The sequence below is a fragment of the Callospermophilus lateralis genome, chromosome 5 (genome assembly GCF_048772815.1).
Source record: "Callospermophilus lateralis isolate mCalLat2 chromosome 5, mCalLat2.hap1, whole genome shotgun sequence".
NCBI classification, from domain to species: domain Eukaryota; kingdom Metazoa; phylum Chordata; class Mammalia; order Rodentia; family Sciuridae; genus Callospermophilus; species Callospermophilus lateralis.
Window position 1 is genome coordinate 28,886,188 of NC_135309.1, and position 11,491 is coordinate 28,897,678.

Consider the following 11,491-nt stretch of genomic DNA (forward strand, 5'->3'; position numbering starts at 1 on the left):
TGCCCATGCTCCTTAGGCAAATGACATGTCTCTTCTGGTCTCCACGTCTACTTCTTTATGATGGAAGAAATGAAATATGAGAGGAGTTTTTCAAATGAATTTGCAAATGAACTTTTGTAAACATTTTTAAGTATTTGTATGGGCTGGGGTTGTGGCTCCGTGGCAGAGTGCTCGCCGCGCACATGTGAGGCACTGGGTTCAATCCTCAGCACCACATAAAAATAAATGAGCAAAATAAAGGTATTGTTCCTATGTATAACTAAAAAATAATTTAAGAAAAAGTATTTGTAGCTGACACTACCCATGCTCATTATCAGGGGGGGAAAAAAAGCCTTTGACCCAAATTTGTGGGTTCCTACTCCAGACTCAGAGGGTGAAATAGGATTGACCTTAACCAGTCATGGTAATATGACTCCCTGAAACAAGGGTCTACAGGACCCGATACTGCCTGTGTGGGCTGAACCATGAAGACTGGTCTGAAAGGAAAAGCATATCCTTTGTGATTAAAGGAGTCAAGGTTAAGAGAAGGAATAGCTTTCCCCTTCATATCCTGCCTCTTTTGCCCTGGCTTGAAGGTGATACCTGGAGAGATGAACGGGAGTTGAGCTCCACTGCTGAAGATGATAGAGCAGAGAATGTTCTGATCCCCTAGGACAAGGCTCAGCTGCTGCCAGCGTCCCAGACTGTGAAAGGCTGATCTCTATCCATAGGCACAAAAAATAAGTCCTTTTATGTTTACACTTCTTGGAGTCGTGTGTGAATAGCTTGCAGTCAAATGCAATCTTTACTGATAAAATATTAAAACTCTCTCTTCAAACGAAATACCTTGCAAAACTCCAATATATAAGACAAAAGTGGCTGGGCTACAGCAGACACCCAGAGAGGGATCTTCCCAAAGCCATTCCCTCCTGGATTCCTGTAGAAATTCTTCTATAAAACCACATCTGGCCAGAAACAGCACCTCGTAAAGTGCATCTTCTCCTACCCTCAGACTTTCGATTTCCTGGCTTTGGGCCTGACTTAAATCGGTGCTTTCCGTCCCCACTCCAACCCCCCTGATTCCTCAGGCCTTAGGTCTCCAAATGGGAATTATGCCATCAGCTCTTCTGGCGTCCAGGCCTTGGGACTCAGACTGAAGTACACCCTGGTTTTCCTAGGTTTCCAGCTTGCAGATCAATATGATGGGACTTTCTGGCCTCCATACTGATGTGAGCCAATTCCCATAATAAATCTCCTCTTATATTCATATCTATCCTATTGGTTATTTCTTTAGAGACCCCAAATATAACCAACAATGTGGCACATACCCTTGGTGATTTTTTTTAAAAAAAATACAATTAAAGAGATTTCTTCATGAGAATAAACCACTACATTCTATTCCACAAGTTTGCCTTCATAAAGGGACCACAGCAGGCCTAGAACTGGCTTGGCTCCCCACAGTCACTCACTCATCTCCACCTGGTCCTGTCATTCAACGCCCCTTGCAAGAATGTCTCCACAAGGAACAAATCCCGGTTAAAAATAAGGTCTTAAGTGCCCATTCCCGCCCTGCTGAGGAAATCTGAGCCCTTGGGTGATGCTATTCTTATAAAATGTGCCTTCTGATTACTTCCAGAAGGCACAGCAGGGCAGGCTGACCACAAGGTTTCCTATTTTGAAGGGAGTAAAACAATCCTATGCACTGAGGCCACCGGTTTACCTGCATGCTCCAAGCCCAACAGACCAGTGTCTGGGAGTCTGCGCTCTTTCTAACAGGCAGCCTCTGCTCCTCACGAGGGTCTCTCCATTTCCATGCTCAATACCCAGTTTGTGGCGTAGGCAGCCTCTCCTTACTGCCTGCCTCCACCTCTGCCCTGTATTTCTTCTTTCCTCTTCTCTTTCTCCTCTTTCCTTCTTTTCCTTTCAAATGTCAAGGGAACTTGATTCTCCCCTCCCCTTCGCTGGGTTCTTGGGATTGAACCCAGGGCCTTCACATGCTAGGCAAGCGTTCTACTACTGAGCCATACCCCTGGCCCTGGCCCCCTCCTTTATTTCTAAAAGGGAAAAGTTATAGAGTTTCTTCCAAGTTTTTGTCACTGTTCTTCATCAGCCTGTAACCTGGGGTTGCCAGTTCACGCCTCTTTCTGATGAGCACTTGATGCACACTAAATTTAGAGGCTATGACATTTGAGCTCATTGGAGTCTCCATTGCCCTAGCATTGTGCTTGGCTGTGGTTCATGGCAACCCTTATCTGTCTTGGCATTAGAAAAAAACAGTCACAGACTTCCAACTGCCCTCCCTTCCTTGGAGGGAGCCCTGCGGTTTCCACACCCGGCCCTCCCCACCTCACTGCACCCCACCCAAAGACAAGGTTACCAAAGAAAACACTCGTGAGCTGTCTCTTCGAATAAGAAATCCTACTGCCAGTCCTATCCTAATTCCATTCTCCAAATTCAAGGCTGTAGAAAAAATAAAATTGCTGCCTAATCACCCTCATCTTATACCAACAGGAGAAACTTCTTCCTACGCACCCTAGTTCCACGCCAACCCCAGCTGACAAACCCCAGCCTTCTTCATTCATTCACCCAGGGGTGAATGTCTACTGTGAGCTACTTGTTTAGAGATTTCAGAATACTAATGTGAACTCATACTCCTTTTCATAGAAATCCATGCTAAAAGGTCTAACTCTTTAGCTATTCATGAAATGTTCAAGAATTCATCCATTCACCTCTTTGCTTGAGCAGACTCTTGGCCAAGCCCCCTTTGGAAAACACCACCGTGGCCACAGATCGCTCAGCCAATAATCATAAAGCAGTAATGAGGTTCAATCCAGCTTAGGCTGAGCAGAATCAGTCTTTTAAACGCAGTTGTATTGTACTGGGTGTCTAAATATTTAACATGGAAAAAGTAATAGTTTTCCTATCAGAGGAAAACCCTATATTACATATATGTAAGGAAGATCCAAAATTGAAGGGGAAAACAGATTCCCTGCTCTGTTGAAAATTATTTAGCATTTGATTGTTTTTAAGCACTATATTCACTTAGGTGTAAAATCGGATTAATTGATTGTTGAAAGGTGGAGACATATGGTGTGAATTTTAACAATGACTTTGAGTCAACTATTGTTCTGTTATGGTTTTGTAATCCTTTATAAAATATAGAATTATTTTTTGAGAGTAAAACTCTTAAGTTGCTTCTTCCGCTGAGAAAAACTGGAAATGATTACAGAAACAAAATCACAATCCAGCTTATTTGTAGGCAATTATATCACTGACAGTCAACTCTGATATAATGACAGTCAAAATCCCAAACACAAATAAAAGAAGCCAGGAACTCATGCGCACATATCTGCTCCTACACTCTGAAAGTGTGATCCAAAATACAAACTTCAAACCGATTCCCTCCAAAAAAAACGAGAGCCATTTTCTGCTAGAAACGCCCCTCTTGAAACTCTTGTGAGGCAAAGAACACAGACAATTTCATTTAAAATTATCTTTCCTGCCAATGAATTGTCCTTCCAGGCAGAAAGAAAAAGTTACAGATGGTTGGAGCAGGGTGACATACAAGGAATTCACATGCTTTCCTTCACACAACAGCGTTACCAGCTAAATCCCAACTTTCAAAAGTGCCTCTTTCAAAGAGGCTAGGGAAAGCAAAGATTAGAACTCCACACCAAAAGCTCAAGGGATCCAGTTATGACTTGTTAATTAACACACACGCAAGCGACACTCAAGAGCTGCTGCAAACAGCAGGCAGAGGGCTTAGCAAGTGAAGGGAGGCTGGAAACGCAGGAGCTGAGCAGGACCCTACCTCTCTTGTCTGTTTCACAAAGCTGCCGATGGAAATCGCCCTTGTCCGGGTTCCGGGGGTGTGTGTGTGTGTCCCAGCCTGAGCTGCTGGGAAGGAGGCGGTCACTCAGCCCGCTGAGTGTGAGCAGGCCCTGCCTGTCTTCACAAGCGGCCCCAGTCAGATTTTCCAACTGCAGAACAGCGGCCAAGTCCCTGCCCATGCCTGAAGAATTTCCTGAACAGCATTCTCGTTCTTTTTCTGACTGCTTTGAAACCGTACTCTGTCTGTACTTCAATCTGGCTTTGTCAGGCCGACTCACAGGCTACTGGGCTGTCTCCAGCTATCAATGGGAAACACATGTGTCAGGCACAGGCTGGCTCTTGCCACAGTGCTCATGGCCTCTGCTGGAGCTCACACTCACAGAGAAGAAACTGCTTCTAGAACCAATTCTGATTTTTTAGCCATTCTCCACGCAGGCTCTGCTCCATGGTGCTTGATGATGAAGATAAGTCCTGCCTTTCTTCCGCTCCACACTGCCCCTTTTTAGCTTGCTCCTTCCACGTGGAGTCCCCAGCTGACCTCTGTTAGCCCCCTGAGTGCTTGCCAGTCTTGATAACGAACCTATTACAGCTGAGAGATAGGAATTCTAATTTGATCTCTCTACCTGCTGCTTCCTAAGTCTTTGCTCAAATTTTCAATTGCTGGAGGGGTAACAATATTTTTAGCATTTCCAGACTGGCTCAGTTCTTGAGAGTGGTCCCCTCAACCTGATACGTTCATCTATCACTGCAGCAACTAAAAATAATGCAATTATTTTTTTTTTCAGGCACTTTTGTTGCTCTATAACTGTGCTCATCCAAAAATGTAACATTTACAGGCGATTGCAACGGTGCGTCATGGTGATAGGAAACAGGAACGAGAGAATAATGTATCTTGAATCAGAATGCATCCTAATTCTGTGCACCTGTGATTATTTCTGGCTGACACTCCTGCAAGATGTCCTGTGTACCTTCTCTAGATGTTGTGGTCTGCCTTTGACATTTTCTTCTTTCCTTAATACAAGAGGAAATCTCAAGACACAGGAACACAGAAGGAGGACACCCCTCTTCTCCCACACTGAAAACCCCATATCTAAAGAACCAAAGCTAAGTTGTCAAGGTAACATGGTAGAAGAGACCATTTAAAGAGAGAGCAGCAATTATTTAGAGTTTTCTCTCTTTCTTTTTTGGTATTAACATTTTACTTCCAAAAAACACTCTCTTTAGCAGTTTTTTTTTTTTTTTTTTTTTTTTTTTTTTTTTTTTTTTTAGAACTGGCTTGCTGGATTTTTAAAGTGTTGTGAGTTCCTAAGGGGCTGTTGTAAATAATAGGATTCTGTGGGGTCTGGGCTTAGCATCAAATTGCACTGGGGACTTTCAGCAAGATTAGGTTTGGCCTTGGGAAGTAATGTGTGTATGTGCACACAAATGTGTGCCCATGTGTGTGTGTGTTGGGGGGTAGGATACATGTGTGCATCTAAGGTCATGATGCAATTATAGAATCAGAGAACTTTAGAGTTGGAAGGAACCCCAGAGACCATCCAATCAAATTGTTTCTAACCTTCATCTTACACAGGGATATAGAAGCCCAGAAAGATGAGATAACTCATCTAGAATTGCAAAGACAGTTAATGCCAGAGCTGAGGCTAGGAAAGGCAATGTCTCCTGTTCTGTGTGCTTTCTCTATTTCAGCACAATATGGGAAGGTGGCATTATCCAGCTTCAGTAGTGCAGGCTAACCCTCAGATGGCTTGGGTCAAATCTGGGCTCGCCTCTTTTGAGTTACCAACCCCAATGAGCTTGTTTAAGTGGTCTAGACCCAGCATTTTTCACTGTGAAATGGGAACAAAAGTCAAATCTACATTATAGAGCTGTTGAGGATTCAATGAGCTAATCCACATGAAGTGTTTATGGCAAAGACTAAAAGTAAATTTTAGTGGGTTTTTTTTTTTTTTTTTTTTTTTTTAGTGGAGCAAAACTTAGACCTCCTATTACTTCAGTGCAAAATTGTGCTTTCACATCTAGTCTGAGTTCTGGAATAAACAAGTTTCCTGCCACCTTACCTTTATATAGCAGAGGCTTCTCACCTTTGACATAGAACATTGTCCTAAAGCCTTATTGGAGCATTAAACCAGCCACTGAGCCACTTTTCATTTATTCCCTAAACCTAACTCTGAAGTCTTTCCTCAAGATTAACTCAGAGGAAAGGGAAATAGTGCCATTGAATCTGCAGTCAGTTACGTGAGGCTGAGCAAAGTGCCACTGACAGCAAGCTGGACTTCGCGTGACATTCCAAAAATAGAAGACCATTAACTATGTTCAGAAACGGCAACATCCTAAAGGAACAACAGGAGCAGCAAAATAAAATGGAAAAGTTGGGAAAGAATTCCTTCTGAGAAAACAGCTGCCGTAAATTCTAAAGAATCGGATTTCTCCCAGTGGGGTTCCACCGCCTTTGTCTTGGAGCCAAAGTGGTTATGGAACCACTCAGAACACATCAATCATTTGCTGTGCCCAGCTTCCTTCAGGAACCCGAAAGAAGTAGTTCAAGAAGTTCTTAATTTCAAGTGGTTTACAAATGTCTGCATAATCAAATAAGCAAATCACTGGAAAAACCACGCTTTGGTTTATACATAAGAACAACAGTGGTGTGATCCAGAAGACCCTGTCCCATTGTGTCCCCAAAGTCTTGCTAAGTGTTCCACTTCAGTGTGGTTGAGTGGAGACAGGCAGCTCTATACAGAGCTTCATTGGAGTTAGCTGGAAAATCCAGAACAATTCCTTGGTTCATCTGATTTTTTAAAATATTATTTCACACTTGCAAATATGGCCAAAAGGTAGTCAGTCATGTTCTTTCAACATCATATGTAGAATTGTTTAAAAGACAATTTAGTATCCTAAGGGAATGTGCTTTGTTGAACTTGCTGTTTGCTATTGAAAAAGAGTTCCCAGGCTTAGTGAAGTTACATGGTAACTGGGAGATATTTTGTCTACTAAAGATACAAATAATTCCAATACACTAAAAAAAAAAATAATAATAATAACCTCAAATGTGATTGTGTGCAATCCTCTAGGACAATCCTACTTTTGTGTCAAATCTAGCAATCTCACCCTAACATTTCTTTATGCGTACTGAGATCCTCAAAGCCTTGGAACTAGTCTTGCCATCACACCAACTCTCTCATTAATGAATCAGTCAGATTTTTAAAAAATTATATTTTGACATATTTCATTTTATATTTGCACAAGTTAAGATTTGAATTTTCTCTTCATCTCTGAGTGTTGACTATTGTGAGATAATGCACCAGGGAGCATGCATACAGTATGTGCTCAGGCTATGCAAGTGCTGTCAGTATTTAATGCTCCAGCACTTGGATCTCAGTTTTGCAAAGGATTCTAGAGCTCACCCCTCAAGGTTCCTCCTGCCACAACTTTTCTTCCTTACTAGTATGTTCTTAAATCCCCTCTACCTGCACCAACCCTGCTGAAGTTCTCCCCTAAATGAAGTTCTCTTTGTTTTTCAGAAACTTCTTTTAATATTCTAAAATTATAATGGGAATATGCCATGCTATAATACTTACAAGTTCTATGTCTGCTCGTCACACAGTCAGCTAAAAATTCTGATCCTGACAATCACATGAACCAGGAAGCTTCATTATTCTCTTGAATATAAGCTCCATGGGGCCAAAGATATTCATCGGTATTATTTTCTTCTATTTTCCAATGCTGAGAACTGGAATTTGGTAAGTTGACATATATGTACCCTGAATAAATTACAGCTTTGACTTTCTTAAAAAACAGAGATTCTGAAATCATCCTTTTAAAAGAATTATTTTGATGATACTTTAAATTTCTGGCACTATTGGATCATTTCTCACTGTTATGGTTGAGACTGTACTGGTCATTTGGTTCGCTTTCCTCTGGGAATAGTTCAGTTTGGTTGATTTCTTCCTTTAGTGCTGAGAAGCTGACAGATATTTCAGGTGTGTTGGGTCTGAAGCAGGGGAAAAGCACCCTCTTCTCTTATTCAGAAACTACATTTCTATTAATGCAATCCATGATAACATTCAAATCATCTGGGCCCAGTGCATCACAGGTGCTAGCATTAAGGTACACCTCCCACATCATTGACAGCTGTGGTTCTCCAGACCGGCTCTATGTTAGAATCTCATGGATGGAGGGGCTCTGAAAATGAAAACCAGGGTCCTACACCAGGGATTTTCATTCCAATGGAATGTAGGATGCAATACTGTTTTTCTTTGAACTCCTTGGATAATTTTAATATGAGCCAAATTTAAAATTACTAAGCTGCAGAATCTTATAAAACATAGACCTAATGTTACAATGCTGTGAACTAAAATCCTTAAACACCTGGCCATTACTTGTCTAAAAGGCACAGGCAGGACCCACAGCAGGACTGAGGTGAGAAGCAGTCCCTAGCCTACCTTCTCACCCATGTTGGCCACCCACTCTTCCCTTCATCCAGTTCTTCAAGTCATGTATATTTCCACTTGAGGAGCTTGGAAAATAACTATCCTTCCCTTCTAGAAATTTTTTTACTTGTTCCTAGAAAGTACCCCAGTCTCTTGTTTTCATCTACTTAACCCCAACTCAGCCTTCAAACTTGTTTGCCATCATCACTTCCTGTAGGATTCACATCTCCCTGAGCCCTGAACCCTCGAACAATAATTCCATGTTCTGTAGACCCACGGACTGGCACTGACTATAGACATATTACATGGTTTGTAGTTTTGTTTGATTCATATCAATCTTTCCTAATACTCTGCTGCTGAGGTTGCAATCTCTTCCTCACTGGTAACTAGCTCACAGAAAATTGACAACAGATATTTTTAAGTAAGTGATTATGTTTGGTTTTTTTTATCCCAATGCAGCAATAGACATAAGATTCAATGCCTTATATCTTGAGTTTGTAGGTTTCATTTACACTTTCTAACCTGTTAAAATATTGCCTGGAGTGCAGGAAACTGAGTCCTCTTATAAGATACAAATGTTGTTAAAAACAGATAAAGTAATTCCTACATTTATTCAAAAGACTTCTCTGTTAAAAGGTTAAGCAAGGTTCTTGGAAAACCATAAGGCCTATGACACATAGTGGGTAGTCTATGGTTATAGGGATGGGAGTCTGTTGGCCATGGACATGGGAGGAGGGCAGGCTACTGTGTAACGATACTGTGAGGTCCTAAAGAGAGAAGCAGCTAGAAGTTACAGCATAAACCTGAAGACAGGACTTTTTGATCATAGCAGACAGAACTCAAATTAACCGAAGGAAGAAAAGATGGGGGTTGTACTCAATGAGGTAACAGCAATTACCAGTGGTGCCTATCTGAAGATAGGCAGTGAAAAATATAATCAGGACTCCTCTACTTCTTCCAGAGCCTTCTCTTGGCTTCACTCTGACTTCCACTCTCTCTTGGGGTAGTAAGACATGCCCTGGTGGTCTCACTCTCACTGGGGAAATAGTAAGTCTTTTTCCAGGGAAGACTCTTGATAGCCCAGATGAAGCCACATGTTCATGGGCACCATATTTGACTCATGGGACAAGCTAGAAGCCAACAGGAAGGAGTCAGCTCCATTTATTCCATAGGGTTGAGTGTGATTATTAGGGAACTGACAAAAGGTGACAGGAAACTAAAGTACCCCAAGACACACTTGCAGCATCTTGCCCAGGGAAGGCTCTCTTGGAAATATTAGGAGGCAATATTTAGTCAAAGGACAGAAAAGAAGTTACTCTGTACAAGCCCAAAACAGTTGGATTAGATTAATGGCAGATGAATGGGAGATAACATGGTGCCACCCTTTCATTTGAGGTTTCATGTCACAAGTCATACCTGGTGGGAAATGACACCCCGCTTTGGCTCTGCAAAACTGAGTCAGCTTTAGTTTTCAATGGTCAGGGACAAAATTACCTGGTTGACTATGAAGGAAATTTTTATGGAAGGACTCTGGACTGGGACATTTGGCTCAGTGACAAATCAATGACCCACACATTTTGAGAATCTCTACTGGCCAGACACACTGTCTAAGCTGAAGTCATCTTCAGTTTTGGAAATTGAAATAAATGCATCATATACAATGAAGGAGTCTGAAGCTAAGTCATTATTTTCACAGGGAACCGGCATATTGGTAACTAATGTGAATAGCAATGAAACACTGCAAACGTACCTTTTGAAAAAAAATTAAATGGCATGAAGAAAATACTGGTGAATTTGAATAGATGCTTTCATTCATTCTTTCTTTTTCACTTAAAAACAGTGATCAATTCTTTGTAAATTTCTTTCTAGTCCATAATTTCTCTTTGTATTGTAGTTTTCTGAAAGTAAAGTCTTGAGATATCACATTTTTATTTGGAAATAAAATTCATTGATCAATAAAATGGGCCAGACTCCATGAGAGGCCAGAAGGAATAAGATCTGTGCTTGAGAAATACACAGCATCACGGTCTTTATTTTTTACAATCACATCAGTGCTTGGTGGTACAAAACAGAACTGTTGCTTGTAGGAATTCCAAGCTAATTATAAGTTCCACGAACAAAGAGTTCTGCCTGAAAGTAAAGGCCAGGACTTCAAATCCAACTTCCAATTGCAGTAGTTGTGTTCTCTTTCTCTCAAAGGCTGCCAAAGACAGAAAATTTAATATTCTACATTTTAGATTATTTGATCATTAGAGTTTGCTAGATATGTGATAGAAGCATAGTTAGATAACTCCACAACTGGCACAGTATGTGAACACAACAGTAGCTTCATGAATATCTGTTATTTTCCTAAAAATAAACACTGCTGCTAATAAAAATATTCTCCTAGCATTTTTTTTTGCAGTAGGCCTCAGTCAACAGAACTGTATATGGTTTTTAAAGTTCACAAATGATGGAACATAAAATATTTTTGATCCACAAGGAGAGAGCATACTAAGTCGAACATTCTCATGACTTGGAACTGAGAACTCAAGAGTGGAAATGACATGGCCAGAGACACAGAGACAGCAAAGAAAGTGGCCAGGAAATTATAGTTCTAGATACCTCACTGCCCCCTGGGGAAATGATTGTGGTTCTGGTTGATTCGCTGTATCATTTCTTCTCTCAATTTGGGAATTTCTGCTGGGAATTTACTTTAGTATATTGTAGGGTTCAAGGGAAAGGCATTTTCCCCAGGGCATCCCTTCTGATCAGCTTCAACAGCCTTTTAATATCATAAGCCTCATCTCCTGTAATTAGCAGAAATTGTTAGAAGCAACAGACTGGGACTGTCTGGCTGGGCTGCATCACTGTCCTATTTTAGGATGGAATATTGATATAATAGATTCTAAAAAGTACATTTTGTGCATAATGTACTTAAGGGCTGCAGTAACATGCTCTGCTTCTATTGCCCCAAAGCAGGAAAAGGCATAAACACTAAATGGAGAAGAACTGAAATATAAAAGTCAGCATGGAGACAGAGGGACTACCTACATTTAATTCAAATTTGCTATGAATTCAGACATCAATCTCATGAGGTTGTTTAGTGTGAGTCTACCATTGAGAGAGAGATTGACTTCCTGAGCTGATAGCTTTATAGGTGTGTTTGCTAAACTCATGGAAGACATTCTGTGAGAAATCTATGGAAAGAGGGCTATCCTTGGACAATGACTGTGACATCTATAGATTCCCAGATGTATCCTATAGAACAA

The 11,491-nt window shown here is 41.1% G+C and overlaps 1 protein-coding gene across 2 annotated transcripts in view; it reads right to left on the reverse strand.

Moving 5' to 3' along the window:
* Nucleotides 1-4,059, reverse strand: part of Sgcd (sarcoglycan delta) — a 381,166-nt gene extending 377,107 nt beyond the window's left edge. The window contains exon 1 of one of the 2 annotated variants that reach the window (XM_076856397.2): nt 3,791-4,059. Coding sequence is in view for 1 of the 2 variants with exons in the window: in XM_076856396.2 (XP_076712511.1) it covers nt 1,700-1,705 (6 nt within the window). In the remaining variant the exon portion in view is untranslated. Of the gene's footprint in view, nt 1-1,699; nt 1,867-3,790 lie in introns of those variants that run through there. The other variant, XM_076856396.2, reaches the window with a different exon arrangement.
* Nucleotides 4,060-11,491: the final 7,432 nt, after the last annotated feature.